The sequence below is a fragment of the Anas platyrhynchos genome, chromosome 15, assembly GCF_047663525.1.
Source record: "Anas platyrhynchos isolate ZD024472 breed Pekin duck chromosome 15, IASCAAS_PekinDuck_T2T, whole genome shotgun sequence".
Taxonomy (NCBI): Eukaryota; Metazoa; Chordata; class Aves; order Anseriformes; family Anatidae; genus Anas; species Anas platyrhynchos.
The window spans coordinates 3,293,942-3,318,953 of NC_092601.1; the positions used below are offsets into that span (position 1 = coordinate 3,293,942).

The 25,012-nt window shown below is 38.5% G+C and overlaps 1 protein-coding gene across 11 annotated transcripts in view; it reads right to left on the bottom strand.

Annotated features, from left to right (window-relative positions):
- Window positions 1–24,664, bottom strand: part of CIITA (class II major histocompatibility complex transactivator) — a 36,691-nt gene extending 12,027 nt beyond the window's left edge. For 3 of the 11 annotated variants that reach the window (XM_038187093.2, XM_027469340.3, XM_072023927.1), the window contains exons 1-13: window positions 24,297–24,664; window positions 15,195–15,338; window positions 12,709–12,837; window positions 12,224–12,283; window positions 10,805–10,888; window positions 10,120–10,179; window positions 7,564–7,713; window positions 6,187–6,333; window positions 5,992–6,048; window positions 3,814–3,879; window positions 1,647–3,354; window positions 1,365–1,535; window positions 1,197–1,268 (exon numbers count right to left, since the gene is read on the bottom strand). In XM_038187093.2, the coding sequence (XP_038043021.2) occupies window positions 1,197–1,268; window positions 1,365–1,535; window positions 1,647–3,354; window positions 3,814–3,879; window positions 5,992–6,048; window positions 6,187–6,333; window positions 7,564–7,713; window positions 10,120–10,179; window positions 10,805–10,888; window positions 12,224–12,283; window positions 12,709–12,837; window positions 15,195–15,338; window positions 24,297–24,597 (3,149 nt within the window). In that variant the 5' untranslated portion in view covers window positions 24,598–24,664. Of the gene's footprint in view, window positions 1–1,196; window positions 1,269–1,364; window positions 1,536–1,646; window positions 3,355–3,813; window positions 3,880–5,991; window positions 6,049–6,186; window positions 6,334–7,563; window positions 7,714–10,119; window positions 10,180–10,804; window positions 10,889–12,223; window positions 12,284–12,708; window positions 12,838–15,194; window positions 15,339–21,006; window positions 21,164–21,444; window positions 21,527–24,296 lie in introns of those variants that run through there. The other 8 variants (XM_021277534.4, XM_027469346.3, XM_027469345.3 and 5 more) reach the window with 8 other exon arrangements.
- Window positions 24,665–25,012: the final 348 nt, after the last annotated feature.

Here is a 25,012-nt window from a genome sequence, read left to right on the forward strand (position 1 = left end):
TCTGCTCTGAATCCTCCAGATGAGGATCAAGCAAGGCTAAGGTCAAACAGAACAGAGCTGTTTGCACAGATGTGGTCCGCACAGAAGTGACACATGCAGAATAGCAAGTGCAAGACTCCTCTTGTTTGTTTTAGATTCCTTTATTTCTGTTCTTTTGCTTGTTTTGTTTGTTTGTTTTTGTTTTCCTTCAGGTCTTTCATTTTAAGTATTATAATCTTGATAACAGAGATGAAAAAATATTCACAATTTTTTCAAACTATTGTCAATTCAGACTAACTTAATGTTAACATTCTACTGCAGCTCAAAGCATAAACTGAACTTCAGTGTTCCAGCTCCAAGTATTTGTTCATCATATTGGTCCTTCAGATACTAATCTCATTTGGAGTTTCCTTGGTATCAGAACATGTTCAGCCTAATTAAAAGAACCGGAATTTTAACCAAAATTATAAATTAAAAGAAAAGTAGGATAGAAACTGAGAAAACAGCATAAAATCAGAAGTGAGGCCAAGCACAATAGTTCTAGACTAGGTCAGAAGAAAAGAGCAAGAAATAGATGAAGACCTGGTGAGAGTTCTCCATTGCTCTGGTGCAATTTCTGCCCAAATTACTCCATACTCTACGGAAGGATACTTTTAGGCAGTAGAATGTAGAAAGATCTACATTTGGGGCTGCATGCAGTTTATGAAAAAAGTAGGTATTAATACACCCCATTTTTCAAGCCAGTGTTTCCAAGTCAGTCTTCCTTCTTCCAGGAAAAGGTGCTGAAGATTTTATTTGGGAGGTGTTCTCTGACCTTTTCCTCTCATGGCCTAAGCTCTGATTGGGCAGAAAACTAATGCCAGAAGACTCATACAGAACAGTTGAGCATTTCTGGGGAAAAAGTATTTCACAGGTATAGCACAGTCAAGAAATTCTGCATACTGGAATAAGACCTGCATCTGATAATATGGAGGTAAATTTCAGTAAAATCAAAGAAAACTGATAGAACCATGTTGATCCGTACCACTGCAGGATCCAGAAATGGCATATTTTGAGTTTTGCCCATAAATTAATAAATCTAGTTGAGACAAACAAAATCTAAATAAGTGGGGTTTACTTGATTCTTTACCATAAACTAACTACACACTGTAGTCAATATCCATAACTCAGTCTTAAATGTAATCAAATGTCAATCAACAGAGAAGCATTTCACTTACGCAAATTCTATTTTTCTCAGGTTCTTTATAGCAGGAATTTCATAGCTGCTGCAACCAGAGGCATCTTGCATGCTAAATAAATCACAGTAGAACATGAGAAATATTTTAGCAACCAAAACAGTGCATTAAAAATAAGTTCAGAGGAAATATGATCATAAATGAGCCTACCAACTGATCATCTCCTGCATTTCTACAAGGTCTGAAAGGTCACTGATATCCTTCATTGTCTTTGCCTTAAAGGGATCGAGAACAAATTTTTCTGTTGACAGTTTCAGCAGTTCATAGTCTTTTGTCTGTTCTAAGTATTTCCATAGCCTGATTGTATCACCAAGGGAGGCCCTGTGAAGTGATAAAACACAAAGTCAACAGATATAACTGTGGTTGTTGCAGCAAAGTGTCATCTACATGCAGCCCTACGAATGACACTTGTATTTACAAAGAATGACCAACCTGAATGATGCCACATTCTTCAGGCCAACCAAGTCTTTTAGCCCCTGCATGTCAATGTTGCTGTTTTGCAAATCCAAGGAAAACTCTTTTCTTGACCTTTTTAAAGTAGAGTAGAGTACATGAACATCTGGTGGTGTAATAAAAATGCCATGAAAAGACAGGTCTGTCTTGAGCCTTAAGGTCACATGCTGCAACAGATAATTGTATTGTGTTTCATATATGCAGTGTAAAAGCTCAAGTAACCTCTCTGGACAGAGGTCATTTATCTGCAACCTTCTAACATATTTCAGGAGTGTTTTCTGCTTCTTGGTTGATTGTTTTATTTCCTTATTAGAAAGGGAGCAGAAGTAGGCATCATCCTGGAGGAACAACAATCCAGCCAAAAATCGAGGCACTAAGTCTAACCAGTTATAAGGCTTTTTCTTCTTGGATGGAAAAGACAGGTACTTTGTTAGACTTTTATCCTTCACGTCTTCTGCTAATACAAGGTGAAGCGCACCCAAGAAATTCTGAATGACAAAATCGGAGAATGTGGTCCCAAGTTCCTCCTCCTCAGTATCTGAATGTTTGGGGAATGCAAATGGCAGGAAAAATCCGTATTTCAGAGCAAATTCTTTAAGTTCCTTAGAAGGAATAATATCACTTTTCATGGTACTTTGGTGCTTTTCTCCAAGATACCAGGCTATACGGGCTAGTGTAGCAAGGCACTTTTGATTTTGCACAGCTGTAACATCTGTTTGCATAGGTATTATCTTTTGCTGAACAAATTTCAGGAAAAGTGTAGTAAGAGTTGAAGGAAGGCCTTTGTCTCCCATTTCAAGTACTGTCTCACAGAGAAAACAAACAAATCTACATATAACAGGGCTGTAACAATGACTGAACAGGTACTCACTCTCTTTGATTAATTTCAGTGCATTATCACAGTAGGGTAATCCTTCAAAGTATTTGGTTATGTACAATTCTCTCTGCTGAGGAGAGAATCCTACTATTTCAATAGTCTTATCCACTTTGGACACATACTGGTTCACCTTGTCTTTTGGTCTTCCTGTAAGTAATAAAGTACAGCCACTGAATATTTTTTTTTGGATAAGTCCTGAAAGCAGCTCCTTTATATTGTACAAGCCTCTGTCAGGCTGTCTGTCTGAGCAACGAGGAAAATTCTCATGGTCATGCAACCCTTCAAAACCATCAAAAACCAGAAGGACTTTAGCAGGATTTTGCAATATGTACTCAAAGATTTCGTTGCTTCCCTCTTGAGGTTTTACAAAAAAATCAAGAAGCAGATCCTTCAAGCTGTAACACTTCTCAGGCAAGCTTATTTGTTTGCAGTCAAACCAAAAGAGAAATTCAAACTGAGGAAACTCTCCATTGGACCAGTCCTGACAGATCTTCTGTACAAGAATGCTTTTGCCCATTCCTGCTTTTCCCAGCACCACAATCACTTTAGTCTCTAAATCTTTACCTCCTGGGATTTGAAATATTTGGCTTCTTTCAAGTGATGCCTTTTCCTTCCATTGTAGATTGTAAGTTACCAGCTCCTTTTCCATTGCTTTTACACTGTGCTTTCCAGTCTTGGTTTCAATTTGGTTTTGCACAAGTGTACCATCAATAAACAAGTGATCAAGAGTCACTTCACGCTCCATGGCCACATATTTGCATATGTCTCCGAAGTAATCCTTAAGTGCTCTACAGAAGACTTCCACTGACCCTGGAGAAATAACACGAACATGCAAACTGAAGAAGCCAGTCCAAAAACTGCAACATTGTTTCAGAGTGGTGTAATTACATAATTGTAATATGGTTGAAATACATCAGTTCCCATTCTCCCATTGAGCATTTAGGTCTGGATTTATCCCATGTAACTCCAGGTACTTCGATTGGCAGTGCAGAAAACAGAGACACCTTTACACCTAAGATCTGAATCACTCTGGAGGTATCTATGCAATAGCTGAGTACATTAACCTTCTAAGTAGGACGTACAACTATATGTCTAAAAATGTACAAGTCAAAGATCTTAAAAACAGGAACTGCGCTCAACAACTTGGAACACCTTCACAAATTGTTGTGAATGACAATTCCTACAACAAGTTTCTTTTTCTATAGACAAGAAAAGAGCAACATTTGTCAAAAAATGTGGAAGTTTCAAGTTTGAGGGATCTAAACTCACTTGGTCTTTTGAAAAGTTCTTCAGAAGGAATTAGAGGAACTTGGACTTCTTTGAATATTTCTAAGCCTGGAGAAACATAACAATACAGTTGAGAAAGACACCTAAATGGTCACTGATTCAGTTTTACTAGTTATAACGATAAGACTAGTCCAAATTTTCAAGTTCATTACAATATAAACCATGTACCGTCCAGAGAGAGATAATTGTTTATTTTTTAACACGGGAAAGGTAAAAAAAGCTCCAAAGTGTACATTTCAGCTGACATGAACTGTTGCAGGCCTTATGACACTAAACAAGATGACACCTTCACAATGTTGTGAAGAAGACAAATGATAACAAGCTGACATCCACTGTTGTCTTCAAATGTCAGTGTGCATAAATTCATATTCACACATAAGACTTCTTTATGTCATCAAAAGTAAGAGCTTCCTTTTGTTATTCTATTCTTCATGAGCAGGTATTAAGTACGAAAGTCACAGATAAGTGACATAGTGACATGTAAAAACTTGACTATTGGCAACAGAGTTTACCTATTACTCTTCCTGACAAAGTACTGTCACTGTCCAATTTTCTTTTTTTCTTTTTTTTTTCTTTTCAAACTGTTTTGAAACTACTGCAGACCTTCACATGTAATCAGATGAGCAGTGTCTGCCATACACAAAGAAAACTGGAAATTTTATCAGAAAGCGTATTTTCTACAAATATATGGTTAATGACAAAGCGTCAGTTCTGTCAAAATGTTTGGTAGCAAAGGCTTTAAGGGGCAGGACAGAGACTAACAAACCTAAACTCACCAATAGTTTTGTGGTAAACACATTCAAGAGAAATGTGAAAGAAACAGGTTCATTTCCCTAGATTTGCACAACTGTATTTATTGTCATAATAATTGGTTCATCCTGATATAGAATGTGGCAATAAACAGTACAAAGCTTAATCTTTTGATCTGTAAATTAATTCCTATTATGCACAGCAGCAACAGGGGTAATGGTTAGAGTTCAGAGGGGCTTCTACCAAGGAAGCACCCACAGACTTCTGATAAGTAAGTCCTTCTTCCAGTAAAACAATACATTTGATATAAGAGAGTTCTCTCCTGGTAGAAGAAATATCCACTGAAGATATTAAATAAAGAAGGGATATGCCTGATTTTGATTTTACTAGCTATTTCATTTAATAAAAATAACAGAATAGAAAACCAAGAAAAGCTGTAATGAGACATTTAGATAGGAAGCAGCATTGGTCAAACCAATCAGGTGTTAATGACATTAAAAAAGAAAAAAAAAAAAAGTAATGGTTAGTAATGGTTTGGGATCTTATGTGCTTTTTTTTTTTTTTCCTGCATTAGGAGTTCTGAGGTTTGTGACATAGTCACATACATTGTGCTGCTGTAAATCAATCAGAAATTACTATTATTGTGGATTCTCCAAAGCAGCATCCAACGTTTACGAGTATTTCCCCACATCTAGGGTTATTTGCCTATTAATCCCCACTTTAAAATTTTGCTCTTATGAGCTGTGCTAGCCACCAGAGGGCAACGAAACACTTGTACTAAGCTGCAAGTAGCTGTAATTACCAGGATACACACAGATAAGAAACTGAGTAACCACTGAAATCAAACTCCCAGGTCTAAAAGCTGAGAGTTGGAAGTGCAAGGGAAAGTCTTCTACGAGTGTGACTGTTACAGCCTGACCAAGACTCTGATATATATGCATTTATTTATAAGTCTTTCTGTATTAGGCGTCTGCATCATTTAGTCAAAGACATCAGTTTGGTTTCAGGGCTTCCATAAGAGCTGACCGCAGCCTGGCTTCCAGCACAGAGCATTTAAGATGCCCAGGACAAGTGAGTACCAGCACAACTTGCAGTTTTGATTGTGCTCATACATACTGGGCTTTTGTAATAGTTTTAACCAGATAAGACTGGTCTTTGTAGCAAACTGAATTGGCTACTAATACATAACTGACCCAGTAGCTCTAAAACCCCTTATCTGCCTCATTTTTTGCCTATTATACTAAGCTGTCTGTGATCAATACAAAGGAAGAAATGTATCTATTTTTTCTTCTCCTGAATAAGGTCAACATGAGTAAAACCTGCAGGGTTTGAACTGTCTTTGAGTAGAAGGAATGTGTTCCCTCTTCCAATACAAAGTACTGTACATATAAAAAATAATTTCACACTTACCACATACATTAACTGGAAAACTCGGGGAAAACATTGTTTCAGTGGAGGTAGTCAGTGCTAGCGAGAAACAAATGATAGTTTTGAGTGTATCGCAGCTACCAGTGACCAAAATGAGGGAGCTTAGCACCTTGCTGGCAGCAGTGACTTTCCAGTACTTTCTGTCTACTTATGTGGATAATAGATTATTGTACTTACCTGGATATGTTATAATACTTGATGTGCCATTTCCTATTAAAAAATTATTTTTCTGCTGAGCAAGATCTGCAAAGTCTACATTCTCTTGTTTGTCTTTCATGCCAAAGGGTAGACACTCTGGAATCAAAGGTGCTGAAGATCCTGAAACTGACAGTAGAATCATTACTGTCCTGTTTTTAAAGGCTCCTTGTTTCCAAAAGTTTCTAAAAACAGAAAAGGTTTTCTCAAAGCTACTTATCTTTCTTTGTATGTTCTGGGCAAATACTACCAGCTGAGAGTTTATGAGTTCATAGAATCACTTGAGAGCCACAGAATCCATTAAACAAACCGTTAAAAGGATGATGAATGGGAAATATAAAGGATTACCCACCTTTTAGTGACCATTGTGTCTTGACTGTCAAGAAACAAAGTCTATTAATATAAGGCACAGTACTCAGGGCAAAGTCTGTAATGTATGGACCACAGATCCTCCAGAAGAGAAAACGTGTAGAAAATGTATGTATCCACTACATATCTGAATTAATTTTTACCATTCTTTGCACTATCTTTCTCACAGAATTGTACAACACAAATGTACAAGCAGCCAGCAAGCGTCCTCCCTCTGAACTTGCACCAGGGAATTTTTTGTTGATGGAGTGCTTGCAACTCAATCACCCATAGCCCCGAGTTTCTGTGGGTGTGACACAATTTCTTATGATACTTTGTGCTGCCTCAACTAGCTTCAGATACTCCAAGACTTCCAACTTATGCAATTGTTTTTGATTCCTTTCCAGCACAGATTTAACAGCAAAGACTAATGGACTGTGAGTCTTTGTCATGAGCACTTCCCAGTATACCCTACACACCCTCTGCTACACAACATGATCAAAACAAGGTGACTATACAGCCCATCACTTGGATTAGTACTTGCTTTTTTGAACAAAATTCCACACTAGATTTTGCTCTACTACTGCTAATACACTAATAGTATGTATATCACTTCAAATATAATTACCTAGCAGCCCTTTACAAACACCTGAATGAGAAAGAAATTGAAATTAAACACAAGTTTATTAATGAAATATTTGTGATTTCATATTCTTAAGACCAATAGATAATTATTTAGATTAGTGTACATTAAATAACTCTGTTCTCTTTTTTAATCAAACAGTATTTCAACAATTAAACAGAAGATTCATTCTATTTCATTATGGCAATGCACTTCAAATTTTCCTTGAATATTTTCATTGTCTTAGTGGGAGCAGTTTTAAGTGCTACATTGAAATGGCTGCCATATTTGGTTTTTCCCCACCATTGTTCATGGTCAACAACTGGACTTACAAGATAGAAAAAATCACCCTGTACAAGAGTGCACAGGCATAGCTGTCCTGTACATACCAGGAATTACAAAACTTCTTCCCAGTGCATTGATAGCGGGAACAGAAAAGGACATGTGCTGGTGAGTTAGCGAGGTGGAGCTAGCTGGATGGCTGCTGAGAGGCATAGCCAAGAAACTGCCATTCCTTATAGACACTGCAGGGGCATCCACTTGGAAAAAAATAAAACAGGAGACAAAAAGAAATGGAGAAAGTTATTTTATGGCTAGCAACTAAGTGGGCCAGAGGAGAGGTCTTTCAAGAAGAGGTCAAATGGGAAGGGAGGCTTACATGTAGTACATGATTTCATTTGCTTAGTGAAAGTTTCTTATATATTAATTGAGATATACTTTGCTTTAAACTGGTCTGCTGGTTTCCCTGGTGTTGCCACACCCTTATTCTCAGAGCTGATTGTGTTGCTGCCTGTCTAGCAGCAACAATCAAGTTTATATTTAATCACTTCCTGTGGCCTAATGGTTAGTCAAGAGATACAAACCTGTAGTTTGGGTAGGATGTTTTTACGTTGTCTATCAGAAACTGATGTGTTATTATAGAAATCTCTATTTTTTTACTGTGGTCCACATATAAACAAACTTTTAAAGGTGCTTTTTGGTTTGTGTGTAAATAAGCACATAAAATTCCCACATAATTTCCTATCTGAGAACCACTGTGTTACTAAGATTTAAAAGATCAAGTACTGTTATAGCTCCACCTAGCCACAAAAGATTAGGCCAATCTGAAGTTTAATTTCGTTCAATTCCTTTGAAATATTTTGGGTTTACTACTGAACTTTAGTCCACATTATCCTCTTCACTGTAGAGACATTATTTTTTGAAGAGGTAGTCTGTTTGCCTTTTTAAGATCATACAGTGACATTCATTTTGTAATAGGGAAGATTAATTCTGATTTTGTTGTGTAGCTCAAATTTCTGTCAATAACCTTTTTTTTTTTTTTTTTTTGGCCTCAGTACTTACACTGTCATCTATATTTAGTCCTTCCATCAGCACCTTTGTTGGGTCAGTTAAAGTGAAGAGAGTGACAGTATTCTCAGCACTTTCTGAAAAAGGGTAGGTGAAGCTTTACAAAGTATGTTAGCTCTGCCATGATTCTGTACACCACAGACTAGAATGCAAGCCCTTTTGGTGAGGTGTTTTACATTCACTTTATTTATTTTAATCAGGAACTGATGTGCCATTTCCCTATCAAAACTCTCTTTGTTAGCATGGCATAAACGTAAGCTTTAAAAAGTGCCAAATCTGTAAAGGAATTTAAACAGATAGGCAATAATCTGCCTTTAATACCTACTAATTGCCTAGAAATTTAACTGCATTTGAATAACCTAAAACCAGCAAGGACCAGTTCATGAGGAAGTCTGTTTACCTTTCCAAATCCATCCAGCTGATTCTGCTCAATCTCTTGCCAGAAATCCACATGAACACTGGAAAATCAGTTTGGGTCACAGTCCCCTGGCTGTATGTGCCCTGGCTGTGACTTTTATTCAGACTAAACCAGTACTTAGAAACTGCAGGCCTCAGGTGTGCTGAGGTGCAGTCCCAGGATCCAAGCTCCATCTGGATGGCTCTCTAGGTGGCAAGGTACTTTTGGCTTCCTGTCCCAATACATAAAAGGCTATGGAGTTTGGTGCAATCAGAGCTCCTCTCAGGAAGCCTGAGAAACACACTAGCATACAAGGATGCATATACCACTTCAAAACACAGTATATCTTCATTCAGAGGTAATTGCTCTCACATTTTTTGAAAGAGTATTTTGCTGCATTAGCTGTATCTGAGACACTCACTTGCCTATAGCTGGGTTAAGAACTTGAACACTCATGTACTCTGGGGAACAAGTTACAGCTTGTGTGCTGGCTGCAGTTACTGCCTTGTGGATGCTCTGAGAGCGTGCAACACCTAGAAATTACCCTTTCTCCAAATTCTTACTTTGGTGTAAAGGACTGTAGAATATGGACTGGTCCAAGAGCAGTTTCTTCACTGTTATTTTTACTAGGATATTTCACTGTATGTTTGGAAGTTGTCACACTTAAGCCATAGTTTGGCATTTCCTGCCAAACAAAATTTTGATTCTCTTTTTGTTGTCACATAACCCATAATAAACAAAAAGTGTACACGATAAGCTATGAAGATTGCCATTGGTCTGCTTTCTGCCCTCAGATGAGTTTAGAGGAGTTCAGCTGTGTCTCTGTTGATGCAAAGGACATAATTTTTCTATTGCTCAACAGAAATCTGTGCTTTTGAGGCATAAGGATCCTTCTGTCTCCAGACCACAGGACTGTAATCAGTCCTAAAATGAACATCTTAATACCTACTGATAAGAGATCATTGATTTCTTGCATCATAAATTAGACTGAGGTGTATAATAAGAGGTATATGATTCTACAGTTATTTCTACCCTACTGGAAGCACTGAAACATGAAAACACACCTCTGTGTTATATCATCAAATCTACAAGAACAGACTTTCTCTAGAAGGTAGAGCCACAACATTTAACAGAGGAAGGCACTATGGAACAAAAGACAACATATGTTCAATAACCTTTTACTGTTCAGCCAATATCTTACCAATTTTCTTGTATTTGGGTTCTGAAACATCAGCACAACTCTCTATGGAGCCTAAAAATGCTGAAAGAAAAAAAAAAAGGTGATATTAAGTGACAGAAATGGAATCCAGTTTGTCATTTTTAAGTGTCCATTGTGGAAACTAATTTTAACTTTTTAAAGTAGAAGGAGATGCTAGCAGTTTCAATTCAGCTATTTCAGAACTGCACGAGTCCAATGTATTAAACATGAATGTGAATAGTCTCATATTATTTTACAATACTGAAGTTTGAATTGGGCTTCAGATTATTATTATTTTTTTTGCCACTAATCAAACATTTTTGCAGTTCTTGCTGTTAAAAAGGGAATAGTTCAATTAAAGTTCAACTAATGCTTGATAAGCTACAGATATACTGAAAACAAAATTAAAATTTTCACATGGATGACAAAAAAAAAGGGGGAAGAAATATAACACACTTAATGTTATGTTAGAGGACAACAGATTCTGCAAATTATGAAGAATGTGCTGGGGTGAGATTTCACTTCCAGCGCATAGAGGGTAAACAAAGTCAGAGGAAGAACATCTGTTTATGTCAGTGAAGAACTATAGGAGGAATATACTGAGGCTGCTTTTAAAATCAAAGTACCCTAATGCATATTTGGAATCCAAACACTACAGACTTTCAAGCTCTCACCATTTTTTACTTACTTCTTTTGTGACATTTCTGCATCTTTACATCAGTATATATCTCAGTGTTTTCAGCAGTCATTTCATCCAAAATAAGGCTCCCTGCTAAAAAGGTGAAATATTGCAAATGTCAATCTTTGTTCTCCTAGTAATATTCCAGGAGGAGGTAAAAGGAAAAGAAAGATACCAGCAGAAAGCAAACATGCTCCAAATAAAAGATGGAAACCAAAAATCATTCAGTAAAACATATCCAAATCTATACAATTTAGAAAGCCCTCAGAACTCTGGCCAAAGACTCTCTCACTGTGTGACATTAATCTACTGTGGCAAATTCAGTGGCTACTAAAACACAAGTACTTCTCAATGCTCTAATGACAAGCAAAAGATTAAACATCACAGCTGATTCACAGATATATTTTTTGTTTGATCTCAGTATTACTGAAGTTACTTGCTCATTTTGTATATGAAAATGATTAGTTCCTTTAGATGTAGAGTAAAAGGTTCTGAACCATTTATATATGTTGTGTTGTAAGAACTGTGAAGTTATCTATACCAGTCTTCTACAGGCAAAGACATAAATACTCATACTGTATTTCATTTCCTCTAAGATAAATATGAATATTGCCATTTGGTGTAACCAACCCCCCAAATTCTAAACACAACAGGGAGCAGTAAAAAGCATTTAAAGCCACATAGGTTTCTTGTAGCCAGAATTAATTGTCCTAGATACCTTCAGTAAGTTATTCCAAAATACTTTCCCCAAGTGTAAAAGAGGATGTGCAGATATTGTGTGAATCTTTTTCAATCTACAGATTTTCCAGCAGCCACACATTAAATATATACTCTAAAATAGCAAACAGCTGCACCGCAGCCAAAACAATGATTTTGTACAACAAGCCAAGTGATTATCCCTGGTTAAGCACTGATATGAAGAAATCCTTTACTACATGTATGTTATACCATCTCTGCATTGATCAGGGTGAGAAGTAAAATCTGACACGCCTTCTCAGGCAACTTTGTGCATCCTGTACAGAAACAAGGGTGCATGAACTGCATTTGTATGCATGATAAGTCCTCTTGGTGGCTCAGGCTTATTGAATACATGTCAATATGTGTCAATTGCTCAGAATTAAGTCCAATGGTGCTTGAGAGCCTATACAGCACTAGGCAGTCAAGTAGTACATACGCTATTGCTTTGATGAGGTGACCTGCAACTTGGTCAGAGATACAACTGCTCTCTTTGAGAAAATCCTTCAAAATACAGAAAATCCTTGGAGTTTTTCAGGACACAATTCCCAGGTGGAAGAAGGAGGGAGGTGAAAGAGGATACCAGGTGACAGAAACCCTACTGGTATTCTGATTGTGGAGATGAGGAACAATGTAAGATGTTAGGCAGAACACTGTCATGGAGAAAATTAATTTTATTCACATAAATCTTACCAAAACTATCTTCCACTTGCTTCTCCTGCTGATCTTTGAGCACATATTCTGCTAATTCAGCTACCAAAAACAGAAAAAAAGGAATACAGTAACATCATAGTAAATTGCACAGCAAAACTATTGTAGGTTTACTTCATTAACAGAATTCTCCAGTATAAGTGAAATTAAAGAGTTAAAATAATTTTTTCTTGTAAATCGTTGCTCAGGAAACAAAGAACATGAGAAAGAAGAAGTGGAGACAGGAAGTGTTAAGCAGAAGGATCCATTAATAGAGAGATTTTCCCCTGACAACCACAAACTGTTGCGCATGTTTCCTCACAACTCACAGGTTTAGGTACCACAGTTAGACTTACCATGCATGAGGACACTTGAATATATGCCACCACTTTAGAGCAAAAATAGAATTTGTAAGAAATAGATATATCAAGTAAGTAGAAAATAATGACCATGTTGACACCAAGCACTTAAAAAAAAAGTTTTCATACCTATTCTAGCATAAGCTTCTCTGGCATTGGAAGAGGGATACAATTCATCTCCATTTTCATCATTTTCCACTGTACACAGGAAATCCATACTATTCAACTGATCATAATTGCTGGCATCAATTTCAGAATCTAGAATGAGAAAGGAGTTAGCATTGGGTTCAATGGATACCATAGCCAAAGAAAAATAACAGAAAGCAGGACATGCAGAAAAGGCAGATTTAGTGCATACAGCTTTGGCTTTTTGGTACATGTTGGCTACCTAAGAACAGAACTGAACTCTCAGTAAACTTAGTTACCCAGAAATCATCACTTTTGTTAAACTCTGAGGATCCACCTCTCCTAGTAAATAAAAATGTTTCAGAACCCATTTCATGACACTATGGCCTATAGACATGGCCTGGACTCATCCATACTATTAAACCTCTTTAGTCTTCAGTATGTGGTGATACTATCTAAATTCCCTCTTCAGAGTATTTCTGGGTCCATGCTAGCCACAGCTCTGCAGCTAGAAATTGCCTGGGAAAATACCGGTTGGCCAAGACAAAAAGCATGTCGAACTATATTAGCACCTTAACAATGGAGGTGTCCTACTTCCCATAACCTGGGCAATGTCTTGACACTGCTTAATTTATCCATGTCTTCTCAGACAATGGGAAGGCTCAGAAGTATTCAAATCAATGAAACATCTTTGGTATAGTAAGAGTTAGTCCTTTATCCCTATTTCAACCTACTTTCAGTCACTGAGCAAGTGAGGCCATGGCAGTGTAGAAAAACTCCTGCAGAGATGTTAGTAATAGAAGTTGAGAGAGCAAAACTCAAACTGGAAAATAATTAATTACATAGATGATTCCAGATTCTGGTGCTCAGTTTTGCATTGATTTGCACATGCACCTGCTGACACTGGTCACTCAGGAAAGCAACAAGGATGTGAAATGATATCACTCGAATTTGGTAACTTTTTATGTCTATGTGACACATAACTATAGACTTCATATCTGGTATACACTAACTTGTGTTCTTCTTTTATTGCCACTCTCAACCCATAGTCCAGCTCATTTTTTCAAATAAGCTCAGCTATTGCTCCACAACACAGTCAGCAGCATAGACACACTCTCATACCTTTATGCCAACAAACTCAGGGAGAATAGAACATTCCATAATGCCCACACCAGGTCAGGAGCAGAATTTGAAAGCCAAAGCCAACCTTCCAACCTGCTTAGCTGTAGCAACTTGTATGTAAGGAACTGCCACCTTTCCACCCTGGTCTTTCTGCTTTCTCCATCACAGAATGAAGAAATTATTGGTTTGTGCTCTCAAAAGCTGTAAAACATCATCTGCTAATGCACATCTATTGTGTTGGTGCCTTAAAATCTCAGCTGGAAATGAAATAAAATAGTTTGCTTGCAGTTAGCTTGCTGGCTTGGCTTCCTATTATCATAGAAAGGGATCTTTAAAGATCACGGTTTAACTTTTAGGTAGTCCTCTGTGGAACTATGAGTTGGACGAAAGGATCCTTGTGGGTCCCTTCCAATTGGAATATTGTATGATTCTATGATCACCCAGTTCCAACCCTTGCCATGGGCAAGGATACCTCCCACCTGACCAGGTTGCTCCAAGTCTCATCCAACCTGGCCTTGAACACTGCCAGGGATGGGGCATCCACAGCTTCTCTGTGCCTCACTACCAGTGCCTCACTACCCTCATGTGAAGATACAATTTCTTCATTATATCTAATCTATATCTACTCTCTTCTAGTTTAAAACTGTTTCCCCTTGTTGCATAACTACACACACTGGCAAAGAGTCTCTACCGATCTTTCTTGTAGGCCCCCTTTATATTTTGGAAGGCTGCTATAAGGTCTCCCCAAAGCCTTCTCTTCTCTAGGCTAAAAAATCCCAACTCTTTCAGCCTCTCTTCTTAGGAGAGGTGCTCCAGCCCTCAGATCATCTTTGTCACCCTCCTCTGGACCCACTAACAGTCCTGTGTTTTATTTGTGCTGGGGACACCAGATCCGAACACAGTACTCCAGGTGGGATCTCATAAGGGTGGAGCAAAGGTGGAGAATCCCCTCCCTCAACCTTCTGGCCACACTTTTTTGATGCAGCCCAGGATACGATTGACTTTCTGGGCTGCAAGTGCACATTGCTAGCTCAAGTGAAGTTTTTAATCCACCAATACTCCCAAGTACCTCTCCACAGGGAAGCTCTCCATCCATTCATCCCCCAGTCTGTACTGATGGTTGAAATTGCCCCAACTGGGGTGCAGCACCTTGTGCTTGGCTTTAAATACATGGTAATTTATGGAAGGAGTCCCTATTTTATATATAGATAGTCACAAAGTTATCATATTGTAAAACCAAGTGTCTGTTGCATTTAGTCCAGCCACCATGATAACTGCCATTAGACGGCTACTTAATCCAGAGGAGATGGCAATGAATTACAGCATGACAGCTAAACTATTCAAGGGCTTTTTAGTGTATTACTAACCTGCAAACAAGTCACTCTCTTCATTTCCAGATGGCTTAGGGTCTAAGAGAGTAAACAGATGCACTGGATCGATGTCACTGTGCAGCAAATCAAGATAGCCATTTTCACACACCAATGCTGAATCCATGATTTGTCTCTTGCTGTCTGAAATCAAATCACAATACAATTAGCTATGATAAAAGTCAACACTTCTGTCAACCAGAATTACAAGTCTGCTGCTGTGGCTTTCTGTTGACCACAAGGCATTAAAATCTTAATGCTGTGGAACTGGTACTGATAAAAAAACCCTGAGTTGAGTTTTAACCCTGAATTACTTAAAAGTATAGATCCAGCTTGCAGTGAGACCTTTCAATTTTTTACCCAAATCAGGGGAGTGGGATACTGCAGTCTGACCATCTGGGCCTAAAGCTCCTGGGAATAAATTATAACTTCTGTAAATTCATTAGTATATAAGTGGTGCAAGCACAGACTCAGCAGGTACTGGGGGAATGAGAAGACTGCTGTGAAGATGATGAAAAAAGAATCCCATTCTGTACTGGTATGACAATTTCTTCTTAGGGTCAGCAGCTTCTGGCTGGGATGCTATGTACCAGTTCCTGAGACCTGCAGGAAGCACTAGGAGGCATCTCCACAGCACAGCAAAGAACAGTAAAAGATTGAACAGCTGCTTCATAGAATTCTTCCCTAGACCTTATGGCTGATTGTGTATGGTCAACTTGAGAATTCACTTCTGGTAACAGGGCATTCACTGCAACTGTGGAATTCACCACAGTTATTTTAAAATCCATTTTCTTTCCAAACTTACCAATATCTGTTGGCACCAGACAAAAAATTATTCATACTACATACATCTCCAGAACTCATGTGAGTACATGAGCTAAGAATTGCTATAGTATTTCAGAGTACCACACAGAACCCAGACAATTCTCACTGCTCTAACATGCTCCCTGCTGCAGCCACCAGTGTTTATATCGGCTAAGAACTGCTTAGGTTGCTGCAGCTATATTTTTTGATAAAGTTTCTCTCTTCCTCCACTTCATTTTCTTCTATTACTTCCAGTTACTGCAGGAGGCACCAGAATAAATTCAAACATTCCTGGATATTCCGTAAGTAGTGTAATAACTGTACATGTTGATTATTCATCATCTTTATCAAACTATTTCCAAAACAAATATTGGCTTTTCAGTATTTACAGATCCTTGATATGAATGCTACCTGGGCTGATGATCCCAGTCATTAACTCCACCATAATACCCAGATGCCAATGTGAAATGGACAACAGGCAAATTTTCCAGTCAGTATTCTGTTAAAATGGCCACAAACTGCAACCATGCGAAGCTTCAGATTGGCATCAACAACCATGTTTTGCAATGAAGGATACTTATAATACATTTCTCAAATATTCTGCCTTTAGCAGAATGCCACTGATGTCCCTGGTTGCACACGTCTACTTTGCCAAGGTGGCAAATGTGGAGCAACCTGCTGGACCATCAAGCCTACCTGCAACAGCAAAAATAAATGCAGCTCTGACAAAAGGAAACAGGCAGACCTAGTCACACTGCCACCATCTGCTTTGTTAAGAACTAATCCTCATTCCTCTCACAGCCCTATGTGGGGTTGTCCCTTTGTAGAGCTTAGAATTTGACCTCTCTGCATCCTGCCAAAGAAGACATCAGAATCTAGAGCCAAACCTTAGGACGGGCAGTGGACATAGTGAGGCCCCACTTGTAGGAGTGACCTACAGTAAGGTAGTTCCCCTTTTTCATGTTATGTGGCCTCGTTATGTTACCAACATCACAAAATTTTGATGTTATTGCCTGCCCTGCTATAAACGGAAAGCAGAAGTTGACAAACCTTTGTGAGAACCAGGAATGTGGGAAATTTTCAATTTGCTGCTGCATTTTACACTGCCATGTTCTGTGTTGAATTAACAGAAGATCTAAACACAGTCAGGCCTTTCAGAATACCAGGTTTCCACAGTGTGAATAATGCTGTTGAAGCATTACCTCTGATTCAATGTGATTTTGGGGTTAGAGACAGAGAACTAATTAGCAGAAGCTCGTAAGTTACATGGTCCTGGGTGACCTGCTCCAGGTGGCCCTGCCTGAGTAGCAGGGTTGGAGCAGATGACCTCCAGAGATCCTCTCCAACCTTAACCATTCTGTGATCCTGTGAAGCTGTAAAGGGAATGCAAGAAAAACAAATTCATTACTCCTTCCAAGTTCAGCATTTAGTAAAGTGCTTGATTACAGCAGTTGAAGAAAAGGGTAAGTCCTATGGATAAAGACTACACAGGCCTTCTTAGTCTTCATGGAAATGAAAAGTTTTATTTAACTCATAATCATAAGAGCTTTTGTTATTTTAAAGCTTTCTTTCTATGCCATTTCCATGTGGTTAAATATATAAGTAATGCACAATGTTTTGCATTACAAGGTCAAGGAGTCAGGAAGCAGCCAAGAGGAATTCTAGAGATTTCCACCAGCTAGACAGGTGAAAATTAAAAACTAAGAGGTACTATAACCCAGCAGCACAGGAATGAGAGAAAGGTAGCCTTCTACCTAAGGAAGAATGAAGACTGCTACTCTTTAAAAAATTAAAAACTTAAATATTTCTCTTTTTTGCTTTTGTTTACTTTTTTTTTTTTTTTCCTTCATTGCATTGGGCTTGACATAAATGTACACACAGCTGCCTTTCTATTGACTACACTGGATTTTGGATGCTGTAATTTTTTTCTTTAGCTGAACCAAGAAATTCTTATTAGCAGCTGTGCTGCTGTGTTAAAATGATGGTGGGACCACTAATAGCACTTTGTCCAAGGCTGCAGGGAAAAAGAAAGGAGTTTAGGAAAGATTTCTACATAACGGGAGTGACAGAGGCAAACGGGATTGTGCCCCAGGGACAGGGAGTGTTTGGCTGCAGGTTGGAACTAAAGCACAGAAAACGAAACCTGACATTACTAAGCATGTTTACAACAGCAATTGCTTTCCCATTGCTTCCCCTTTTTTTTCTCACTGCATCCTACTGAATCCAGCAGCCCACTGTCTGAGACCACAGGGGAATATGTTCTCTATCTTTCAGACACTTTCTTGGTTGTTTCCTACACAATTCTAATTTAGCTTACTGATAATACAGTCCCTTTGGGGTGCCATGCAATGCTGCCAAAATGGGTATATGGCACACTTTCACATCACAGGACTAAAAAGTGTCACTGCAGTCCCTGTGAATTGAGGTTTGAGCATCACAGCTGTGACTGCTGCTCTCAGTCAGCTCTTGGGGGAACAACAGAGGCCTCGCATCACCTGGGATGCCAGTGCTCTCATTTGCGGTCAGCATCTGTGCACAAAGTGGAAGTGCTGGGTGGAGTTAGACAGGATGAACTTCCCAATGTATTTCCAGGCCTTTCAGAAAGTTCAATCCTTTGTTGCATGGACCCTTGTTAAAACTATTTTTTGTGTCTTTAAATATTGAAGTGAAACCTCCTTCTCGCAGCCGTCTATACACTCCAGCTCCATCATTATATGCAATAGACCCGTGTTCCCTTTGCATTACCTCTACAATGATTCAGCACATAACTGTTACAGCAGGGTTTCTACACAGGATACACTTGTGTTAATGCTGTATTCTGCTCATACAGCACAATATGATTCATTTGCAAGACTCTTGGTGGTTTTTGTTCAGTGCTATTTCAGAGCACAAGCAAAACCATAAGAATTAACAATGCTGGAAAAGTAGTAAAATAGTGAGCATCGCCACACTAGGACAAAGAATCCAGTTGAAGAAGCAGTAGGTGTTCACTTAAACAGACAAATCTTGAGAGTTAGATGGGGCATTTTAGATTTCAAAAGATAAAGGGAATGATTGTGATTTATCATTTGGCCCCAATAATTTGACACCAAATAATGAATTCTGCTACTAACTAAAACCAAATGGTAATTAAGAGAAAGGAGAAGGTTTATACAAAGGCAATAATGTAAAGTTTTCTCCAAAAAGGTGGTAGATACTTCTGAAGAGATTGTTAGGGGGGTTCCTTTCCCTAACTCTGTTGACAGCTGAACTAACCGGTAAGAAAGCATTCTTCCCACGAGTATATACATTAAGAAAAAATAATAATAATAAAAAAGCAATTTCAGGAACAGAGGAAACCCCCCTGCAATTTAATTTTTATACCAGTTCAGGAAGCTGAGGGTAATTCCTAGCAGGAGAGTAGTAGTGCCAGGTAAATCACACATTTCATAACTGGAGGATAACATAACATTACTACTCCAAATCTTAGGTTACAGAAAGATGAGAGAGTGGGACTGTCATAAAGACAGGAGGTTAAAACAAAATCACACAAATATTACTTTAAAAATGTTATTATGTGCTACACTTAGGATGAATCTGAGTTAAGCAAGGTGACAGAAAAAACAAGCACCATCGAACTATCTAAATATACATTTCAGTGAAACACTGTCACTTAGAGGTAAAAGCTCAATAACATCAGCCACAACTTTCAAGACTTTTTTCTTTTTTTTCTTTTAACAACTTTCTCCTGATCTGCTCTATTTCTCTGCACTTCTTGAAGGTTACTGTGCCTGTGTTGTCCATAACCCACAACGGAAACCAGCAGGCAGGGTCATGGTTCCTGGGTTTTGCTCCACGTGTTTTTTTGGGGTGATATTCTCTGGGATATGGGCAGGTCATCAGCAGCACAAGTCCCCTCCATGCTACAATAGCTGTCTCTCCTCTCCCCATGTCCATCGCCAGCAATTCCTCTGCTCCACAAGCAACAGCTTTTTCTTTCAGAGAAGGTCTGATCTTAAACTGTGGATATCGGTGCTCAAACTATATTTAGCTTTGAGAGTTTGGGTTTCTGTTTCAGATCTGTGAAAAAGCTATGTCTGAAAGCATGTTCATCTCTTCCTGTTGTATGACATGATTTAATAAAAGACACTACTTTTACCTACAGAATGTACCTGGCCCATGCAGTATTGTTACTTTCCATGGGTTTTATAGTCTGAAATGAAAGAATAGAGATGATGCCAGAAAAAAAAAAAAGCAGCACTATATCCTGTCTTATTCCCCTTTGTCTCCTTTAGGTGAGTTTAAAGAAGTTAGAAAAAGTGTAAATATCAAGTAGAAGGATTTTCTGCCTTTCAATGAACTTTGCTGTATGGTGACCAACACAAATTAAAAACAAAACCCAACCAGACAAAAAACAAAAGTCCTGCCTGGGAGATAGCCCAAAGCAGGCAGACTGATCATGCACTGTCCTGCAGGTGCCATAGCTGGGAAAATATTCAAGAGCAGAATCTGCCTTCTGAAGCCAGCATTGCCTCTGGTGTCACAGCTGTGCTCATCTTGCCCATCTCAGCAGCAAGGTGATATGAAGTGGTACAGTAAACACCTTGCCTTCTTTTGTCAGACCAACTACCTTTGCATTCAGAGACTTTTTTCAAGACAGAACCTCAGCCCTCCTAAATCAGAAAATTTTCCTGTCAGAGCTCTAAGACTGGAAACAAGCCATATTTTTCTAATGCTCCACGGTTTCACTTTCAATACAAGCAAAATCTGTACAAAGAACAAGTGCATTCCTCTCAAAATCTGAAAGAAATTATAACAAGCTTTCAAGCAATTAACAGGGCTGGGCACAAAACAAAATCGCAAACAAAATGAAAAGTCTCCAAAACTTCACCCACTCAAATGCAGACTTCATCTCACAAATACTTCAGGACCAGATACTGACACACCGCTGTTACCAATATTCACAGCATGTATAAGATAGATTTACCATGACAAAAGCACAGCATTCAAGAATTGAGGAAAAACTGACCTTAGGAAAGCAGACAGTTCCTGTTCCTTCACTCCGGATTCAGCACCAGAAAAACAGGAGAGCTGCTGTCACTGTTTAGGGCTCACAGAAAGTAACAGCAGAAAGGAGGAAATGACCAGGCCAGTCACAGCAGAAATGCTAGAGGCTTAAGGGGAATTCCAAAGAGGAAAACTAAGAAGAAGCTCCCTTCTGGCAGCCCCTGTAGAATAAACGTGGGTAACCTGTCGCTAGCCACAGTTAAGAAGAGCCTGTGCTTCTTACTCCGTAGGAGCGGAATGATTTATTCGGATGGAAATTGGATGGGTGTCAATGGTAACAATTTTCAGTGCCCTTCAGAATGCTCTTTGTGGTTTTATTCTGGTTCAGACCTGTCCTAAAGTCACGCTGTTAAGCAGTCCATCAGTAAGAATAAAGCAAGCAGCATGCAAACACTCTTACCTTGCAGCTTCGTGTGCTCAAACAAAAATGAAAGTACCTTTCACACATTCATAAGCTCTGCCAACACAGATCTGGTTTGCTCTCTCTTCTGCAAGTATTTTTTTGCCATTGGTCCAAAATGACGTACAATATTCTGTGAAATGTAAAGCTTGTCTGGCTTACATATGCTGTTCAGAGTTTGCTGGTATCAACATGCGGCAGACAACATTTATTCATTTAATGAATCTCAGACTGAGTCACACCTTTGCAGTGCCTATTTGGCTTAAGACACAGATCCTTTTGAAAGCCAACTTACCTAATGAGTGTTCCTACCATGATACTTACAGCTGCTTCTGTGCGTCTCTGCAACCCAGTTTTCCTACTATTTTTTTTTTGTTTTTACTATGCATAGACCTACACAAATTAGAAAATACTTATGATTCTATTCTCAAATGATAAAATATTTCTTCTAGTATTATTCCACCATCAACAGCTTATAACAAAATTCCGAAGTATGAAGAGGGAAGGAAGTGGGATTTGATGAAGTCAATGTCTTCCAAGACTCGTGAGGTAAAATTTTGATCAGCCACTTGGTAACACTGGATTCTGCACAAGGCAGCATGTCCTACCAACAAAGCGGCTGTTGACCTAAGCCTTCTCCCTTTGCAGAGGAGCTCCACTTCCACCAGCTTCCATGGGAACATGCTCACAAGAGGTGATGTTTCCTTCCTGGGAGCAGCTGATCATAACACAAATTTTGCATGGAATACCCCTACAACAGATAATTGTTAACCCTGTTCTAATGCACAGCACAACGCCACAAGTTATAAGCTCCTTTACCAACCCTGCAGCCAGATTTCTTTATCAGCTTCTGAGTCTGTAATCCTATGAGGTAAGCGATTTACTTCATGGATGACAGTTTGGGGAACAAAAGAGTTCAGCTGTTTACTGTGACTCCAGTTCACATAAACTACAGTAAACAGTGACTGTCCACTTTTTGCACAACGACCACAGCTGATTAGAAACAGCAGAAATGAGTGGATGGAGCAAATCAGAATACTGGTTCATCTAGTGGACTAGTCTATAATGATGGTCTTAGAGTGTAAAGCAGACTGGAAAACAGGAGGCTATGAGAGCCAAGAACTAACTGGCTGAACTCCTCAGATGACCATCATCTTCTGTGCTTCAGTTTTTGCTGATTCAAAACAAAGAAATGCTGCCCTACGGCAAAAGGAACAAGCAGAATATATCAATAGGTATTGAAAGCACCACAAAACTGATGTCAATGATGCACTTTGCAAGAGAAGGACAACTGGGGCTTTCTCACCCAGAAATTTTAAACATCCTTTTCAAGTAAGAGAAACATCTGCAAAACTACTAAGTAGTGATAAACCTGCTGGTATCAGTCTGTTCCTGACCCTAGCTGACTTTGCAGAATGAAACGGTCATTGAACATATGTCTGAAAGTGAACAAATTGGAAAAGGAAAGTTAGAAAAAAATTTGCTTCAGGGGAAGGCTAATACAGTTTGAGCCTCTTTGTGACAAATTTGTCTTTGAAACCACTTTTTTTAAGTTCATCTCCATACTACAAAATCTAGAGAACAGTGACAATGATTGAACATGTGATGGACGAAGACTAATGCTTCTTCTGATGCACTCTGGTTTCCCTCTGTCGCGTCTCAAATTCAAGCTTTATGAGAGAGGCACAGAGCCAGGCACAACAGCATCAAGCTCTTTGAATGGAGATTTCAGTTCCTACCATTACAAAAATGAGGAGTGGCTATCTTTATGTACACATCACAGATTTAATTAAAAACAGAAAACAAACTATATATACCCTCAGTTTAAGTGACACCAGGATACTAGTGTCACTAACTATTATATTCTACATTTAAATATAATTTGTTGGCATTAATTTGACTGTAAGAACAGCACTAAGGTCTTCTGGTTAAGTATTTTTCCTCTCATGAATTATCTTAAGTTGTTCATTAGCACTTCTTCTTGTACTTTCAGCAATACCATGAGAAATAATGCCCAATGCTGTATTTTAGGAGAGGAAAAAGTTTGCACCCACAATGACGTCCGAGGTCCTTCCATCAGATTTACAGGATTATCTGGGTATTCTATTAAGTATTCTTTTATTCTCTTTTTTGAGTTGCTTGGTTTCATAAAAGTAAATCTTAATACTATAATTTAAGCTGGGGTTCTGTTGTTTCACATAAAATGGAACATGTTGGGATTGTCCCAGAACTACTCCTGTTCTTCATTACATACAACATTAATTTGTTGTATGTAAATTACATACATTATAAGGTCTCCATTTTTATGTCGCCTACTGCCCACTAAGAATCTCAGATTTCTTGAACCCAGCTTCATAAGTCTTTAAGTGCTTCCTGTCCTTAAGTTTGCAGAAGTCTGTTATAGACATTGTAATTTTTGTGCTTATAAATACCTGGAACTTGCAACAGAGTGCATTCCCCCCAGTACATGCTTGACAAATATAAGGGATTTCCCCACATCAGTTGTCAGGATGAACAAATCATCAAGAACAAATGCTGCTCAGACTATCAATGGCTAGGATGTCAGCTGAGAAAAATTGATCTTAGCATAGTCTCCTTAATCTATTTTGCATTTTGTGTTCTGCAAAAGATGGCAAAGAATAAGTCTTATTATGGCCTGACTATGTAAAGGGATATATGGGTGCTACCCCGAATGGGTGGATCTGATTTAGCTGCTGTTGAATTACATTCTTTGCTTTTCTCTTCCTTACCTGCTCTCCACTGATGCACTTTGCACTATGTCACAATACAATCTCAATATGCAATAAACAAAAGTAAATCTTTAACAATGCAAAAAAGAAAAAGCTTATTACCAGACATGTGCTTGGTTCCTGTTGGCTCATTATCTATGATGTTTTGAGGTCTACTGCCACAGAGGTTTAAACAAGAGTGGGGAATCAAAGTGTTCCAATACATGTCCCATTTCTCCACAAATGTCAGAGAAATCTTCCTTGCAAGGTCCTCTCTGTCTTTTTCGTGGAGCAAGGCCTGATGGTACTCCTTGGATATCACATGTTCTTTCAGCATGAGGTTAAGCAATGCATGGTCATCAGAAGCTGTAGCACCTGAAAGAATCTTCCTTATTCTAGGCAGGATCTCCTTAAAAAGATTCATACTTGCAGCTGAGGATGCTTGAAGGAGGTCTGAGCAAAACCTGAAGTGCTTCAATTAAAAGTAAAAATAAATAAATAAATAATCTACTCAGTCAGCATGAAAAAGATGAAGTGAAAAAAAAAAATGGTCAGAGACTTTGGCTTGCAGTAGCAGAGGTGTTTCCTCATTTCATTAAGCCTTTAAATAACATTTCCAAGAACAAATAGCTTCTTCATGAAATGACAAAACATCACAAGTCTTCCAAGCGTTCAATTCATAAAATAATTTTCAAAATCAGCAACCTGATCATCTCAAAAAATAACTAAAAAACATTTTTTTCCATTAAAAAACGACTGTTACAGCTGTATCTTTTTCTCCCAGCAGAGCTGGAATGTAGATGCACTAGTGGACCCAGCTAGGTCACTGCTAAATCAGA